Below are 19,390 nucleotides of genomic sequence, written 5' to 3'. Positions count from 1 at the left end.
AAAATGGGTCAAAGATTTAATGTAAACATGCAACTTTGTAATGACCCTATTACAAGGCCTGGATTCAACACAACCATCGCTCTTAATCATCATTCCGGGTCTTTCCTTTTAGTTAAACCAATACAAAAACAACAAATTTGAAGTATCCACGATGACACAAACATTATGTCACATCCACCTTCACTCCTCAACCTCCTATTAATTTATGTGGACTTTTCTTTTTACAGTACCTGTACAGTGATAAGGCTGTGGATTTCATTGAATCCCATGACAAGGCGAAGCCATTTTTCATGTACCTCGCTTACCAAAGTATACACTCACCAAATGAGGTAAGTGACAATAATTGCGCCACCTTGTTTTAATATATAAATATTTCAAATTAGGTAAGATACATCAGTTTATACTAAGATTCAACTGCTTGTATAAAGTAATAATAAAAAGCAAACCCTCAAATCAATGCAATTTTTAAATACCGTGCCCGGCCGAGTGGATGGACACATCCAATCGCAGATATACTTTTGTATTGAGAAAATTGCGCTGTCTCCAGGGTAATACCCTGCATTGGGTTATGATATCTTAATTATTTGCCTCTTTTTCCTAGATTATTCTCAAATGTATGAGAGAGAGAGAGAGAGAGAGAGAGAGAGAGAGAGAGAGAGAGAGAGAGAGAGAGAGAGAGAGAGAGAGAGAGAGAGAGAGAGAGAGATGGCCATGGATGGATATTGGTTTGGCGTCTATTAGATAAAGAAAGGAATTTACTGAATGTATTCAATCATGTATATCATGGGTACTTTGTTTTGACATAGTTAACGGTTTTATGATTTTCATGATTTTATAACAGGTTCCACAAAAATATTTCGACATGTATCCATCAGTGAAAAATGACGGGCGAAGGGCAGTTATGGGTAAGTATGTCAACACTATGTATTTTTGTCATGCTTTATTTCTTCTAAACAGTGCGTATATCCTTGAAGACTATACAGTGTATCTTGAAATCTATAGACGACTATTTGGTTATGACAATACAGATTTGAGAAACCATAAGTCTCATTGAAATAAAACACTCTAAAGTTTAATGCTCATTGGTGCATGAAATGTCCGACGGACTTTAGATTGTGCATGAAAACGACCTTTGCCAATCCTTTGCACTAATAACGACGGTTGTCCATAGCAATGAGAAATATTAAATTTATCGAAATTGCTATCGCCAGAAAATTAGTCTGTCTGGTTTAGTGAACATTTTTCTAATAAGGCGTTTACCTCCTGCTGTCCTTAAAATACCTTTGACTACCTTCATTCAGAAATGTTTATCAGGTTTTAACTTCACATGGAGAATATGATGAAAGTTAATTGCTATAGAAATAACGGGCGTGTATTACCCTATTTGTAACAATCAACCCTATTTGTAACAAAATTTAATTTTCAAAAAAACTTTGCCGTATATGTTGAAATATTAATAAAATATGCATATTTGTATGTTTGAGGGCAATTTTTTTTTTCCTTGTCAAAACTCATTTTTCCGAAACTGCTTTTGTTACAAATTGGGTTGATTGTTACAAATAGGGGTGACATGTGTCAACCCTATTTGTAACAATCAACCCTATTTGTAACAAAACCTAAATTTCAAAGAAACTTGGCCGTATTTGATGAAATCTTGATGAAATATACATATTAGTATGTTCGGGGGCAATTTTCTTTGATTTCCTTGTTGAAACTCATTTTCCGAAAATGCTCGTGAGATTAAATTTCGTTGTGCAGGTTCCTAGGGATAAGAGCCCTACTCGTAAGATATAATCAAGTCGTGCAGATACATGCCAAAGGTTTGTTTTAGGGCAATTTTCACCATTTTCGGTCAAAAATGTGAAAAATCTTGTTTTCTGACCAAAATCATACTAAACCTATATGGGGTTAACTTTTGTTACAAATTGGGTTGATTGTTACAAATAGGGTTGACGTGTCAACCCTATTTGTAACAATCACCCTATTTGTAACAAAATTTAACCAACTTGAAACTAAACCTAATTTTCTACAAAACGTGGCCGTATTTGATGAAATCTTGATGAAATGTACATATTAGTATGTTTTTTGGCAATTTTTATTTTTTCCTTGTCGAAACTCATTTTTTCCGAAAATGCTCGTTAGATCAACTTTCGTTGTGCAGGTTGCCTAGTATAAGAGGCCTACTCGTAAGATATAATCGAGTTGTGCAGATAGATTTGTTTCGGGGCAATTTTCCCCAATTTGGTCGAAAATGTTAATAATCTTGTTTTCTGACCAAAATCATACTAAACCTATATGGGTTAACTTTTGTTACTAATTGGGTTGATTGTTACAAATAGGGTTGACGTGTCAACCCTATTTGTAACAATCAACCCTATTTGTAACAAAATTTAACCAACTTGAAACAAAACCTAATTTTCTACAAAACTTGGCCGTATTTGATGAAATCTTGATGAAATGTACATATTAGTATGTTTGGGGCAATTTTTATTTTTTCCTTGTCGAAACTCATTTTTTCCGAAAATGCTTGTTAGATTAACTTTCGTTGTGCAGGTTGCCTAGTATAAGAGGCCTACTCGTAAGATATAATCGAGTTGTGCAGATAGATTAGTTTCGGGGCAATTTTCCCCAATTTCGGTCGAAAATGTTAAAAATCTTATTTTCTGACCGAAATCATACTAAACCTATATGGGGTTAACTTTTGTTACAAATTGGGTTGATTGTTACAAATAGGGTTGACGTGTCAACCCTATTTGTAACAATCAACCCTATTTGTAACAAAATTTAACCAACTTGAAACAAAACCTAATTTTCAAAAAAACTTGGCCGTATTTGATGAAATCTTCATGACATATACATATTAGTATGTTTTGGGGCAATTTTTATTTTTTCCTTGTCGAAACTCATTTTTTCCGAAAATGCTCGTTAGATTAACTTTCGTTGTGCAGGTTGCCTAGTATAAGAGGCCTACTCGTAAGATATAATCGAGATGTGCAGATAGGTTTGTTTCGGGGCAATTTTCCCCAACCTGGTCGAAAATGTTAATAATCTTGTTTTCTGACCGAAATCATACTAAACCTATATAGGGTTAACTTTTGTTACAAATTGGGTTGATTGTTACAAATAGGGTTGACGTGTCAACCCTATTTGTAACAATCAACCCTATTTGTAACAAAATTTAACCAACTTGAAACAAACCTAATTTTCAAAAAACTTGGCCGTATTTGATGAAATCTTCATGACATATACATATTAGTATGTTTTGGGGCAATTTTAATTTTTTCCTTGTCGAAACTCATTTTTTCTTAAACTACTCATTAGATAAAAAATTTCGGCGTGCAGGTTTCTAGGGATAAAAGGCCTCCATCTAAGAGGTAATCATGTTTTTCAGATACATGCCAAAATTTGGTGGGGGCATCAGTCACTAATTTTGGTCTAAAATGCAAAACAAATCTTCTTTTCTGACAGAAGTCATACTAACCCTATTTGTATCAAAGTTAACGCTATTTGTAACACTTAAACATAAATTTTGCTCTTCCAATAACATGGTTTCAAAATAGGGCAGTTAGGTCGGCTGGTTTTCTTTTCCCCTATATTTTTTTTTAATATACACTTTTCAGGGGTTCAGGGCGATCTAACAGTCTGAAAGGAGGGTACTTCATTTGCATGCATAATTAGGGATTTAGTTCAAATTCGAACAGCGCCCTCTAGCCAGTGAGTGACGGTTATGGCATTTTTCGCCAGAATTTATCCGCAGATATCTCAGCCTTCGTTTAGCATCCGTCGTGTTCCAGTTAGCGGCTGAATTGTACTCTTAGTTAGTGTTCGCCGATGATTTTTTATGGGGTTTTATCGATTCGTTTTGCGTTAGCCTTATTTTCATGGTTTGTAACAATCAACCCTATTTGTAACAAAATTTAATTTTCAAAAAAACTTTGCCGTATATTTGAAATATTAATAAAATATGCATATTTGTATGTTGAGGGCAATTTTCTTTTTTTTCCTTGTCAAAACTCATTTTTCCGAAACTGCTTTTGTTACAAATTGGGTTGATTGTTACAAATAGGGGTGACATGTGTCAACCCTATTTGTAACAATCAACCCTATTTGTAACAAACCTAAATTTCAAAGAAACTTGGCCGTATTTGATGAAATCTTGATGAAATATACATATTAGTATGTTCGGGGGCAATTTTCTTTGATTTCCTTGTTGAAACTCATTTTTCCGAAAATGCTCGTGAGATTAAATTTCGTTGTGCAGGTTCCTAGGGATAGAGCCCTACTCGTAAGATATAATCAAGTCGTGCAGATACATGCCAAAGGTTTGTTTTAGGGCAATTTTCACCATTTTCGGTCAAAAATGTTAAAAATCTTGTTTTCTGACCAAAATCATACTAAACCTATATGGGGTTAACTTTTGTTACAAATTGGGTTGATTGTTACAAATAGGGTTGACGTGTCAACCCTATTTGTAACAATCAACCCTATTTGTAACAAAATTTAACCAACTTGAAACTAAACCTAATTTTCTACAAAACTTGGCCGTATTTGATGAAATCTTGATGAAATGTACATATTAGTATGTTTTTGGCAATTTTTATTTTTTCCTTGTCGAAACTCATTTTTTCCGAAAATGCTCGTTAGATCAACTTTCGTTGTGCAGGTTGCCTAGTATAAGAGGCCTACTCGTAAGATATAATCGAGTTGTGCAGATAGATTTGTTTCGGGGCAATTTTCCCCAATTTGGTCGAAAATGTTAATAATCTTGTTTTCTGACCAAAATCAAACTAAACCTATATGGGGTTAACTTTTGTTACTAATTGGGTTGATTGTTACAAATAGGGTTGACGTGTCAACCCTATTTGTAACAATCAACCCTATTTGTAACAAAATTTAACCAACTTGAAACAAAACCTAATTTTCTACAAAACTTGGCCGTATTTGATGAAATCTTGATGAAATGTACATATTAGTATGTTTTGGGGCAATTTTTATTTTTCCTTGTCGAAACTCATTTTTTCCGAAAATGCTTGTTAGATTAACTTTCGTTGTGCAGGTTGCCTAGTATAAGAGGCCTACTCGTAAGATATAATCGAGTTGTGCAGATAGATTAGTTTCGGGGCAATTTTCCCCAATTTCGGTCGAAAATGTTAAAAATCTTATTTTCTGACCGAAATCATACTAAACCTATATGGGGTTAACTTTTGTTACAAATTGGGTTGATTGTTACAAATAGGGTTGACGTGTCAACCCTATTTGTAACAATCAACCCTATTTGTAACAAAATTTAACCAACTTGAAACAAAACCTAATTTTCAAAAAACTTGGCCGTATTTGATGAAATCTTCATGACATAAACATATTAGTATGTTTTTGGGGCAATTTTTATTTTTTCCTTGTCGAAACTCATTTTTTCCGAAAATGCTCGTTAGATTAACTTTCGTTGTGCAGGTTGCCTAGTATAAGAGGCCTACTCGTAAGATATAATCGAGATGTGCAGATAGGTTTGTTTCGGGGCAATTTTCCCCAATCTGGTCGAAAATGTTAATAATCTTGTTTTCTGACCGAAATCATACTAAACCTAATAGGATTAACTTTTGTTACAAATTGGGTTGATTGTTACAAATAGGGTTGACGTGTCAACCCTATTTGTAACAATCAACCCTATTTGTAACAAAATTTAACCAACTTGAAACAAAACCTAATTTTCAAAAAACTTGGCCGTATTTGATGAAATCTTCATGACATATACATATTAGTATGTTTTGGGGCAATTTTAATTTTTTCCTTGTCGAAACTCATTTTTTCTTAAACTACTCATTAGATAAAAAATTTCGGCGTGCAGGTTTCTAGGGATAAAAGGCCTCCATCTAAGAGGTAATCATGTTTTTCAGATACATGCCAAAATTTGGTGGGGGCATCAGTCACTAATTTTGGTCTAAAATGCAAAACAAATCTTCTTTTCTGACAGAAGTCATACTAACCCTATTTGTATCAAAAGTTAACGCTATTTGTAACACTTAAAACATAAATTTTGCTCTTCCAATAACATGGTTTCAAAATAGGGCAGTTAGGTCGGCTGGTTTTCTTTTCCCCTATATTTTTTTTTAATATACACTTTTCAGGGGTTCAGGGCGAACTATACAGTCTGAAAGGAGGGTACTTCATTTGCATGCATAATTAGGGATTTAGTTCAAATTCGAACAGCGCCCTCTAGCCAGTGAGTGACGGTTATGGCATTTTTCGCCAGAATTTATCCGCAGATATCTCAGCCTTCGTTTAGCATCCGTCCTGTTTCCAGTTAGCGGCTGAATTGTACTCTTAGTTAGTGTTCGCCGATGATTTTTTATGGGGTTTTATCGATTCGTTTTTGCGTTAGCCTTATTTTCATGGTTTTCGAGCGACCGAAAATGCCGTTCACTAAACACTGCCGCAAAAGCATATCCAAAGTCAAATTTCCATGAGAAGTAGGGAGGGGACGTATCTTGAGTAGGTCCATACGATCTGAAAAAATCTCAGTGGCTTAAGCCTCCGTTTTTGAAATAAGTCTCGTTGAAGTTGACTATGCAGCGACGTTCATGTGTTAAATCTAACATGGCGACCTACAGCGCAGCGTGAGTGTACACGTAAACTCTTTCAGCTCTTTCTCGGTCCTCACCGGCTAACTTGGCAGATTTTTTCGGTTCTGTTTATGTTTTCATGATTGTGACGAGGAAGCAAGACTGCAAGCTTGTGTTACCTCACTGGCCAACACAATCTGCCTGGCTGGCTTCTCGGTAAAGTCGTGGACAGTGCAAATGGAAAAAAAACACTACGGTGACAGAAGGGCTACGTTTATCACTGTCTGCGGCCGTACACGTAGTATAGTGGTAGACACCCGTCGTACTGACTAGCAGTGCTGTTTCGTTTATGAGTGATTTTTTCCGTTTTCGCATTCTAGTAGCTAGCAAGCATACAAAAACTGTAGGAAATAACATCGACTGCAAAAAATCTCCGTGGATAAATACGGCTACTCTGTATCCCGCACACGAGTACGTGAATATAGATGCGGCTAGAATGATAGCCGGTAAACAGCTGCGCGTTGCGGCCATCCCTGCTAGCATTACCGTGTGTGCTCGAACTAGACTGGCACATTTTATAACTCGTGTAACTAGCAAAAAATTTTTTTAAGTATTGATGGTCATAATGTGACATTAATTAAATACTTTATTTATATAAGTGACCCGAGATTATAGGAGTAAACTTTGAAAAAAATGAAGGATTAATCGTGTAACACCCGCGCCGTGTGAATAGTACTACAAGTGGTTTGGTCGCGGTAAACAGCGTGGAGTGTACGTAGCGTAACGGGTGTTCGTATACTCATAGACCCTCGAGATCTACGTATACAGCGATATGGTAACTGCATGCCAACATTCAACACTGCCGCAAATACATGTCCATGGTCGCACGGTCATGAAAATTTCACCAAATGTTGATAATAGTTAAATGAATATTTTCTGAAATTTTCGGCTTGGCTTAAGACCTCTAAGGTCATTATCGAGCTGTTTTACGAAAAAGGTGAAGTTTACTTCCGCATTTGGCGGGTCGACCTCGCCACCCACTTTGTAGCGATTTAAATAAAATCTTCTCAACTTTTGTGAGTTTACCCAAGGAAACAGATCATTAGTATGTATGCTACAACTGAAAGCAAAAATTATAGTTCTAGCTATTGTACGTTTTGCTGCACGTCGATATTTAAAGACCACCCTTTCGCCGTATTTTATCCCTCACTGCAGTAGCGGTCAGCGTAACGAAAACGAGGCTCTCTAACACGAACTTTTATGCAAATTTCATAGGCTCCTTTCAGACTGCTAACACTTACCACAACATTTCCAGAAAAAGCGTATCATTCATATTAAAGGACTATTACATAAAAGACGTCGACGTCCCAAGCAAAAATCAAATATCAGGTGACGAACACGTGATTTTACGGGGGTTTTCTGTCTTTTTGTTTCTTCCGTGTTTACGTTGCTAAAAAGTTTAGGGTCGCAGTCTAAAAAATAGGGTAGGTCGGGTTATCGGAACAGGACAAACTTATTTCTTTTGCCTATCCTATCCATCTGCAGGCCACCGAGACTTTGGTCGGCCTCTGTAAAGGATGCTTCATAGTAACTTAAATCATCATCAAACTTTAAATTTTAAAAACTTTCAATCACGTCGCCCTCGAGTTCTATATTTTTTTCCTCCTTCAGTCGTATTTTTCTCTGTATTACTCCACAAATAATGCCGTACAGCAATGACAATGCCGTAAAATCGATAATTTTATCAAGCTTCAGCAGCCGAAAACCATGTGGAATAAGGCAGAAAGGACCCATCATGTAGTTACTCATAACCCAAGCCAGGCACAGATAGGTGACACTACACATACGGTGTCCAAAGTTAGAGAGTGGAGTCGTTTATGTTCCAGATACCTTCGATCTGGTATTTGACCTTATAGTATCGGTCACCCAAATAACCGAGTAGTTCAGAATATCATAAAAATATAATCAAGTGCATTGTTTTAGAATTCGAGGGACAGATACTTCTCGATCTCAGTAAACATAATGTTATAGAATGTTATCGTGATCCCTATGAACATAAAAGGTAGAGATGAAACGTGATTCTGAAGAGTATTCAGAATGAAAATCTCCGAATCTAAAAAGTGGTGCGGCCGATGCAGATAATAACATCGTTTATGATAGTCTACCTCTTGAGGTTTATGATACGAAATATGCCATGCACTTGACTCATCCCTTCATCAAAGGTCATAGGGTTACTTATCCATCAGCGCTCGGCAGCAACATCGAGTGGGAAATTACCCTTGTGTCTCTGTCTCCTAGTTAATTGTCAGTGAAAATCCCCTTCAGCAGGTTATACAAACTGACGAATATTCAATTTGAATATTAAAATGGTTGTAGACTTCATGACACTACTGACACTGGAAATGCATTCAACATTTGAATTTACAGTTTAGAAATACCTAAAAAACAACATTTTCCGACGTTGAAATATTTCAGGGCTAAAAGCAAAACTAAGAAATCATTCTTGATATTAAAACAAATGCAAAACCAACTGGAACGTTCCAATCCTGCTCAGAGGATCAACCAAAACCAACCTTTAAGGGACCCATCAAAGGCAAAATTCTTAGATACTCGCCTACATGCAATACCCAATCGATTTCAAGAAAAAATGTAGCATTCTTCACAAGCAAATTAATAGACAGAGAATGCACGGCAACATAAACCAAACAGAAACCATACTCAAACCGTAAATAGAAAAAACAAACAACAAACATTCACAACATAAAATGACTTGATCTTCACGACAACATTTAGGCTCAACACATATCAAAACAAAGGATAAAAAGAAAGCCCGTCAAATATTTGGAAGAACTTGATAAGTGGGAAGCAATAAAAACCCTTTTGCCGAAACAACCAACAAGAGCCTACAATAAACAACAAGTGTATAAATTAAAGCAGCGGCATTGAGGGTTCAAATGAATCCAAAACAAATGCCAAGGCCGTATCTGTGATGAATTATCTGAAAATTAGGTAAAACGTCACCACAAGGAACCTTCATACAAAATGTCAAAGCATAGGACGAGTAGATTCTAAGAAGAAGATTTTTGACCTGTTTTTTTAGCAAAATGGCGAAATTGCCAAAAATAGTCGTGCATAGATCAGCACAATTCAATACGTCTTGAAGGAATTATCTCCAGAAACCTGTATACCAAATTTCAAAACATACCACTCGCAATTTTAGAAAACATATTTTTTGAAAAACGACATATTTCCCAAAATATAGACCTAAATACGCATATTTCATCAAGATTTCATCAATACGGCCAAGTTTTTTGAAAATTAGGTTTTTTTACAAAATTATTAAATTTTGTTACAAATAGGGTTGATTGTTACAAATAGGGTTGATTGTTACAAATAGGGTTGACACGTCAACCCTATTTGTAACAATCAACCCAATTTGTAACAAAAGTTAACCCCATGTAGGTTTAGTATGATTTCGGTCAGAAACAAGATTTTTAACATTTTTGACCGAAAATGGTGCAAATTGCCCCGAAACAAACCTTGGCATGACTCACGACTTGATTATATCTTACGAGTAGGCCTCTTATACTAGGCAACCTGCACAACGAAAGTTAATCTACGAGCATTTTCGGAAAAATGAGTTTCGACAAGGAAAACAAAGAAAATTGCCCCAAACATACTAATATGTATATTTCATCAAGATTTCATCAAATACGGCCAAGTTTCTTTGAAATTGTTAGATTTTGTTACAAATAGGGTTGATTGTTACAAATAGGGTTGACACGTCAACCCTATTTGTAACAATCAACCCAATTTGTAACAAAAGTTAACCCAATATAGGGTTAGTATGATTTCGGTCAGAAAACAAGATTTTTAACATTTTTGACCGAAAATGGTGCAAATCGCCCCAAACAAACCTTTGGCATGTATTTGCACGACTTGATTATATCTTACGAGTAGGGCTCTTATCCCTAGGAACCTGCACAACGAAATTTAATCTCACGAGCATTTTCGGAAAATGAGTTTCAACAAGGAAAACAAAGAAAATTGCCCCCGAACATACTAATATGTATATTTCATCAAGATTTCATCAAATACGGCCAAGTTTCTTTGAAATTTAGGTTTTGTTACAAATAGGGTTGATTGTTACAAATAGGGTTGACACATGTCACCCCTATTTGTAACAATCAACCCAATTTGTAACAAAAGCAGTTTCGGAAAAATGAGTTTTGACAAGGAAAAAAAAAGAAAATTGCACTCAAACATACAAATATGCATATTTTATTAATATTTCAACATATACGGCAAAGTTTTTTTGAAAATTAAATTTATGTTACAAATAGGGTTGAATTTTACAAATAGGGGTAATACAGGGCGACGCGCTGACCATTAACGTTTATTTGTGGCGAAGGGCGAGAGGAAAGCCAAGAATTAACGGGTAAGACTTGCGAAGCCCGTTAATTTTGGCTTTCCTTTCGCCCGGGTCCATGAATAAACGTTAATGGTCAATTTCCATTATATTATCAATGGATCCCCAAAAACGTCGAAGTTTACGAAAATTTCCCACGCGAACGACAACGGTGCCCAAGAACTTGTCAGTGAGTAGTGTGCGCGCTGTAAAAAAATTGATAAAATCCGGTTTGTTTTTCAAAAAAGAGTGTCTAAACTTGCCCCACAATTGTTCCATTTTATTTTATGATTGATTATGATATATGTACAAATTACGTTTTAGCTGAGAAGTTACGATGTTTACGATATTATTCATTTTCCACTCAAAAGAACAAACCACTATCGCGTATTTATGGTCGATCACATGGTTAGCTCGACCAATTAAAATGCGACGGACAGGGCATGGTAATATAATGAGGATTGTTCAACAAGAGAATTCAACATCATTTTAAAAATGGGTTATGCCAAGTTGGTTTTATTATTAGCATGTTTCAATTTATAAACATGTGCAAAGGCAGATGTTATTGCAGATGAATAAGTGCCATTAGTACTAGTACTTCCTTCATCTCTCTCATTGACAGCTATGGCGACAGCTCTTGACGATGGTATAAGTAAAGTCGTAGATGCCTTGAAGAAAAATGGACTGTGGAAAGATACTTTACTCATATTTTCATCAGATGTAAGTTCTGCTTTCATGAAAAAAGTCATGTGGGGATTCAAAGATACATTAAATTTTGTTGTAAACATGCAAACAAATAAGAATAATAATAATTATAATAATAATAATTTATTTGTTTATAAAGCGTCAATATCCACAAGAAAAGTGATCAAGGACGCTAGATGAAATTTACATATCGTAAAAAGCAATTAAAAAGTAAAAACTACAATAACACCTTAAAACAAAAAGTCTGAAAAGCAGATTTAAACGGAAAGTTATGACATTAGTTCTAAAAATTGATAGGCTAGGAGAACGCCGAATATCTAATGGAAGACTGTTCCAGAGTATGGGAGCTGCTACACTGAACGAACAATCCCGATACTTCTTTGTGCGCGATCGCACCGGACAAAGTCTGAACTGGTCAGCCGACCTAAAGTTACGACAAGCAACATAGAGTGAGATCATATCTGAAAGATAACTGGGAGCAAGCCTGTGAATACACTTAAAAGTCAGGACTAACAACTAAAATGCAATGCGCTGTGTCACTGGTAACCAATGCAACTGATACAGAACAGGGGTGATGGGAAGAGAGATTTTTGAACGAGTTACAATTCTTGCAGCCATGTTATGAACACGTTGAATCTGAATGATTAAATTATTCGGAAGTCTATACAACAGAGAGTTACAGAAATCAATACGAGATGTGATAAAAGTATGGACAAGTTGTTCTGTGGCAGACCTTGATAAACATTTACGAAAACACGCAATGCGTCTAGATGAAAGGTTGCTGTACGGCAGATCTCTGAAACATGAGATATCAGAGTGAGATAAGAGTCAAGTATGAGGCCAAGGCCTTTGGCCTGATAGGAAACAGGAATTTTAGCATCTCCAACAAAAAATTCTGTGATATGTCTATCTAATAGTGTATCCGAGGAGAAAATTACAAATTCTGTTTTATCATCGTTTAAAGTGAGAAAATTTGTAGACATCCAGAGTCTGACATCTGAAATGCAATTTTCAAGATTTGAAATCATTCTAATGGCATTATCCCTGGTGAAAGACATATACAATGTTGAATCATCAGCGTAAAAAACTATAAAGACATCCATGACTGGCGACGAATTTACCAAGCGGAGAGTTATACATTTTGAAAAAAATGGGACCCAACACTGATCCCTGAGGTACCCCGGTATCAAGTGGATGAAATGATGATTGAGTGGAATTTATAAGAACACACTGACTTCGATTTGAAAGATATTACTCTAACCAATTAAGTGCATAACCAGAAAGACCAAATTGATCTCTTAAACGATCTAATAGAATATTGTGGTTAACAGTATCAAATGCAGCACAAAGGTCAATAAAGACCAAAAATACACCACACTTATCATCGAGGGCAAGCAAAATATCATTTTTTTACCTGCATAAAAACCCTATAATACTTACTGTATTAATATGGATTTTTGCCTGTATTTTATGCTGAACAGTGTATATACAGATGAATACAGTCAAGAATCCATTTTTTGTATTCAGCAAGCCTGTATTCATGTGGATATCATGTGAATTCAGGTGTATTATTCTATAATACATGCAACTCATTAATGTGAATCTATCTGAATTATTGGGTTTCATGTAGTGTTACCTTTAAAAGAGCAGTTTCAGTACATTGTCCTGGCTTGTAGATAGATTGCATTGGTTTATCCAATGAATAGCTGAAAATATAGGTATTTAATCTGTCAACAACAATTCGTTCTAGAATCTGCGATAAAAACGACAAATTTGAAACAGGCCGAAAATTTTGGAGAATTTCCTAATTTAAGATGAGGTAAAAGAGCATTTACAATAACAGAGTTCTCAAAAATCTTTGTGGGAATTGGGACCAAGCAACAGTATGTTGATGGTGAAGAACAGATTATGCTATGTATTTCATCAGCAGTTTTTGGTTTAAAAACATCGAGTTTACACTCAACACTCGCTACAGTGGTAAGCTTTGCAAGTTGATAATTTGAAAGTGTGTAAAGTATCAAACTTGTGAACAAATAACTTCACACGGTCAAGAAAGAACTTAACAAAGCGATTTGCTAGTTCCAGATGATCCTCATGAGTTGGCAGGGGTATAGAAATCTCATCATGGCCAAGTAATTGTCAAACGATTTGAAACAACAGTTTTTGGTTACCTGTACTATTGTCAACGAGATCAGCGTAATGTTTTTTTTCTTGGCAGCTTCCATAAGGTGTGGACATCTCAAAATAATTGTTTTGATTTCACATAAATACAGCATGTATCAATCACTATTCTTTCTGTCCTACCATGCTAGTATGTAAACATTCACTATAACACACTCATATATCGAACACTTCAAAACCTAATTGCCACGGTCGGCATGAAAGCAGTCACCTGTATTCTGCAAGCATATTCTGCATAATCCTTTACAGCGAAAAATATGAAAGGGGAAATAAGCTCGTTATGGTGAAATTTATTTTCATTGTTTTGTGAGATCCTATTGTTATTTCAATCACTATTATTAACAACTACAAAGACAATGGTTGAAAAGAGATGATTAACTGATGATAAGAAGCATCCCTTGAAGTTGGAGAACAAAGACACTACGAATACTTATTAAACTTTGAATCAGGATCGGGAAGATATTAAACACTTCATCTCTAGAAAGATATTCAGTTGTCACTTCAGAATATTTAACCGGCTGTTTTTGTTTCATCCACTACGTCTGTTTGCGATAAGTTTGTCACTTTTGTTTTCAAGCCTAATTTTGTCAGCATTTATAACAGGTAAATTACGAAACTCTAACATTATGATGGTCACCTTCATTTGTGTTCCTCTTCATTTTCCGACGTAGAATGGCGCTCCGGTAAATGCTGAGCACGAGGGAAGTAACTGGCCACTCCTTGGTGTTAAACAACAGTTATATGAAGGAGGCACTCGAGCTGCTGCCTTTATTCATGGCGATATGTTGGAGAAAACTGGATATACGTACAATGGGTCTGTATTAATCGGTGATTTTCGCATTATTTATGTAAAGTTTACTCTTGCGGTTTTGAAGATCTAACTGTAGAAATAGCTCCGCATTTAACTCTTTTACCTGCGTCCATCAAGCAGCACAGATATTGCTGACAATAATAGTGTATCCCTGCATTGTTAACATTTCCCCGTGTATTGTACTAATTACGTCCCGTACCGGACAATGTCAACGTCCTGGAAAGACCGCCGTTGATCAGGCATATATTTATAAGCGCATGATTTTTTATTTTACAATGACAGTGCTTGTATCCCTATGTTGTTGTTGTTGTTGTTTTCTTGCAGGATGATTCACGTTGTTGATTGGCATCCAACCATCGCAAACATTGCTGGTGGAAAAGTGCAAGGTAAAGTTTCATGGTCTCATAATTACAAGAATGAGTTTATCTACATACTACAAAAATGCCTAGGAGTAAAATGTTGAATTAAGAGAAATAGACAGGAAAAGACCAGCCTAAAATACTTTAGAATAAAAAAAACATAATTACAAATATATATATATATATATATATATATATATATAATATATATATATATATATATATATATATATATATATATATATATATATATGTTCGACTGTGGTTTTTCAGGTTGTCCTCAGTGTTGTCGGTGGCGTGGTTATGATAAATTCGTTTGTAGGATATTACACACGTACCAATCTTCTGGTTCAAATAGTTTATTATAACAGCACAACGTTTCGTCCTAAAAGTAGGACTTCCTCAGGTGCTACAGATCAAAAAGTTTCAACACGGAGTAAGTCACAGTGATATTTAACGTACAAAAGTTACATGTCGGAGAAAATACTAGGTGACAGTATGGTGAAAATACAGGAGTTGTTTCTTACCTATTTGAATGGCTCAGATGTTGAATGGCAATTGGGAGAATGTTTGAATGTGTATTTATAGTGTGGCTGGGAGGGCGCTAGTGTTGGAATTTGAATAAAGACAATGGGAGTAGCTAGCTGTGAATATTTAGGCCGTCAGGTGTTAATGTCTTTAATTTGGAAATCCACAAGGATTCCAGCTTTTTTCGAAGCGGGTCGTCCATTTTATTGATTTTCACAATGCCAACTATTGAAACGTCTTGGATTGTGTGTTGATCTGAATTGAAATGGAGCGCTACTGGCATGTTTGAGTTACGACGGATGGTGGACAGATGGTTATTGAATCTTAATCGAAATTCTGTTTTGGTCTCTCCTACGTACTGTTTTTTTTTTTGCATTTATTACAGGTTATAAGATATATTATGTTTTTAGACTTGCATGTGATGTTTTGTGTAATAGTGTGAACTGTATTATTTGAGTGGCTATGGAAACTGGTGGCATTTGTCGAATGTTTACAGATGTTGCAGCCCCTGGTTTGAGCCACATTTGTAGAAACCTGCTGGTGCATCGGACTGTTGTAGTTCACTGTGAACTAATAGATCTCGCAGGTTGCTACTACGGCGGTATGCTATGATTGGAGTTTCAGCGATGGCACTTTTACAACGACTGGGTGATTTTTGTAATATATTGAAGTGAGTTTGAACGATCTGTTTGATGTTTGGGTGCCGAGGGTTAATGTAACTACAAAAGGAATACGTGTTTGGTGTGGTTTTATTTTGTATTGTAGGAGGGTGTTTCTCGGAATTGATTTGGCCCGATTTATTTGGTCTATAACCAAGCTTTCTGGGTATCCCCGCTTGATTAATGATGTTGTCAATTCCTTTAAGCGGGTGTCCCTCCAGTCATGCCTGGAGCATATTCTACATATGCGATGGCTAATCCATAAGGTATGCCTAGTTTTGTGTGCCTAGGGTGTGATGACGTAAATGCCAAATGTTGATTCGTGTCTGTTGGTTTTTTTGTATAAATCTGTTTCGATGTTCCCCTCTTTATCCAAGTGTTGCGAGATATCAAGAAAGGAACGGAAGTTTGTGAGAGTGTCATGGTAAATTTTATGGTGGGGTGTATAGTGTTGATGAATTGATGGAATGCATTGACTATGGATTTATCATGTGCCCAGATGGAGTTGATGTCATCTATGAATCTGGCCCAATCAAGTGGTGTTTGTGGCGCTTTTTGTAAGATCTGAAGTTCCAATTCGCCCATGAAAATATTAGCATAGCAAGGGGCCATCTTTTGGCCCATCGCTGTGCCGAACACCTGTAGAAAGTGTGAGTTATTAAAAGTGAAATTGTTGTTGTGGAGAATGAGTTTGAGGAACCTGATTATTGTTTTTGTGGGTGGAACCTGTTCTGTGCGTTTGTCCAGTACTTTTTGCATGCTGCAATACCCTCATCTATGGGAATGTTGGTGTAGAGCGAAGTGACGTCAAAGGTGGCGAGAATACTTCCTTTAGGTACTTGCCCAAGGTTTTGAATACGTGAAGGAAGTGGGTTGTGTCTTTAATGTATGAGGGTGGAGTGGAAACTAATGGTTGTAGATAATGGTCAACATATTCAGAAATTTTTTGAGTGGGATGATTAATCGTAGAAACTATAGGCCTAAATGGGATGTCTGGTTTGTGTATTTTTGGCAGCATATAGAACTTTCCTGGATTTGGATTCGTACATATAAGATAATCCCTAGTATCTTTGCATATGTTGCCTTCTTTATATTCTTCCTCGATTGCTACTCTAATGATTTTGTTTATTCTATTAGTTGGGTCTGAACGGAGCTGCTTGTAATGCTTTGGATTATGAGAATTTTCTCTGCTTCTGAGACGTAGTGGCTTTTATTCATAATAACATTGATGACCCCTTGTCGGCCGGTTTGATGACGATATCGTTTCTTTTTCTCAGATTCGTTAAAGCTTGCCGTTCATGTGGTTTGAGGTTGTCTTTGCTATAATTGGTGCATTTGTGTTTTTTGATGTCTTCCGTGACTAGGGCGATGTAAGTCTCCAGAAAGGGGTCACGATTTATCGTGGTGAAAAGCAACTTTTTTTGCGGAATGGGTTTTCATTAGTAAGTTGCGAGGTGTCATCATCATCATGGAAAAATTCCGCTAAACGAAGGCGCCTGTAAAAGGAGCTCGCATCTGTGTCGAGTTGAATTTTATTTACTTTCAATGGGTGGGACAAAATGTGAGGCCCCTTTCTAGGAGACTTACCTCGGCTTCAGTGAGCGGAACATCTGATAAGTTGATGACAGTGGAGGAGTTCGTTTGTGAATTTTCTGAGTTCATTTGTGTGTTTTCGGAGTTCATTTTCAGTCTTACTGTTTTCATTCGTTTCTTTTCCGGTGGTTGGCTAAATAGCTGTTTATGAATGTGTTGACTGATTTGGTAGTCAGAAATGCGGGCGTTGATACCATCTCGATGGAGTTTATGTTGTTTAGTCTGGATGATCTGTCGTGTAATATCTTTCTCTCATTGTTCGAGTTCTTCGGAGATGACTGATAAAGAGTCTGGAGAACACTGTTCCTTCATTTCAACAAGTTGGAGTTGACGATTTTCTGATGTTGGGTCGCAAGATACCTGCATTCTTTTATGAGGATGTTCTGTAGAGCGGTGGATGTTTTGTGTACAATATCATTCCATTTCTCGTGAAATCTTGCGGATGTTAGAGGTATATTAGGTTTCACGTTGATACGCAAGCCTTTAGGGGTAGTTTTTCTCACCTTGTAGACTCGTAAATACCTTACATGTGATCTGAACGATATCAGCCTCTGTGTTGATCTTTTAAGGTGATTCACTATTTGTGGTGCGTTGTTCATGTCAGAAGATGTACACTGGTTCCGAAAAGAGGATATTAAGGACTTCCGGTGATGAATATATGTTCGACTGTGGTTTTTCAGGTTGTCCCCAGTGTTGTCGGTGGCGTGGTTATGATAAATTCGTTTGTAGGATATTACACACGTACCAATCTTCTGGTTCAAATAGTTTATTATAACAGCACAACGTTTCGTCCTAAAAGTAGGACTTCCTCAGGTGCTACAGATCAAAAAGTTTCAACACGGAGTAAGTCACAGTGATATTTAACGTACAAAAGTTACATGTCGGAGAAAATACTAGGTGACAGTATGGTGAAAATACAGGAGTTGTTTCTACCTATTTGAATGGCTCAGATGTTGAATGGCAATTGGGAGAATGTTTGAATGTGTATTTATAGTGTGGCTGGGAGGGCGCTAGTGTTGGAATTTGAATAAAGACAATGGGAGTAGCTAGCTGTGAATATTTAGGCCGTCAGGTGTTAATGTCTTTAATTTGGAAATCCACAAGGATTCCAGCTTTTTTCGAAGCGGGTCGTCCATTTTATTGATTTTCACAATGCCAACTATTGAAACGTCTTGGATTGTGTGTTGATCTGAATTGAAATGGAGCGCTACTGGCATGTTTGAGTTACGACGGATGGTGGACAGATGGTTATTGAATCTTAATCGAAATTCTGTTTTGGTCTCTCCTACGTACTGTTTTTTGCATTTATTACAGGTTATAAGATATATTATGTTTTTAGACTTGCATGTGATGTTTTGTGTAATAGTGTGAACTGTATTATTTGAGTGGCTATGGAAACTGGTGGCATTTGTCGAGTGTTTACAGATGTTGCAGCCCCTGGTTGAGCCACATTTGTAGAAACCTGCTGGTGCATCGGACTGTTGTAGTTCACTGTGAACTAATAGATCTCGCAGGTTTCTACTACGGCGGTGTGCTATGATTGGAGTTTAAGCGATGGCACTTTTACAACGGGGTGATTTTTGTAA

The 19,390-nt window shown here is 36.5% G+C and overlaps 1 protein-coding gene and 1 long non-coding RNA gene across 2 annotated transcripts in view; one reads left to right on the top strand and one right to left on the bottom strand.

Annotated features, from left to right (window-relative positions):
* The first annotated feature begins 11,592 nt into the window (after positions 1–11,592).
* Positions 11,593–19,390, top strand: part of LOC139129342 (arylsulfatase J-like) — a 13,302-nt gene continuing 5,504 nt past the window's right edge. Inside the window, exons 1-3 of the mRNA XM_070694976.1 lie at positions 11,593–11,688; positions 14,526–14,668; positions 14,990–15,051. Of these exons, the coding sequence (XP_070551077.1) occupies positions 11,593–11,688; positions 14,526–14,668; positions 14,990–15,051 (301 nt within the window). The remainder of the gene's footprint in view (positions 11,689–14,525; positions 14,669–14,989; positions 15,052–19,390) is intronic.
* On the bottom strand, positions 18,116–19,343 carry LOC139130122 (uncharacterized). Its single transcript, XR_011551788.1, has 2 exons — positions 18,738–19,343; positions 18,116–18,620 (listed from the first exon to the last, which is right to left on the bottom strand). It is a non-coding gene; the product is annotated as an uncharacterized lncRNA (long non-coding RNA).

The sequence above is a fragment of the Ptychodera flava genome, chromosome 3 (genome assembly GCF_041260155.1).
Source record: "Ptychodera flava strain L36383 chromosome 3, AS_Pfla_20210202, whole genome shotgun sequence".
In the NCBI taxonomy this organism is placed as follows: domain Eukaryota; kingdom Metazoa; phylum Hemichordata; class Enteropneusta; family Ptychoderidae; genus Ptychodera; species Ptychodera flava.
Note: the sequence above shows the minus strand (reverse complement) of the source record. Positions and strands in the feature narration are given on the sequence as shown.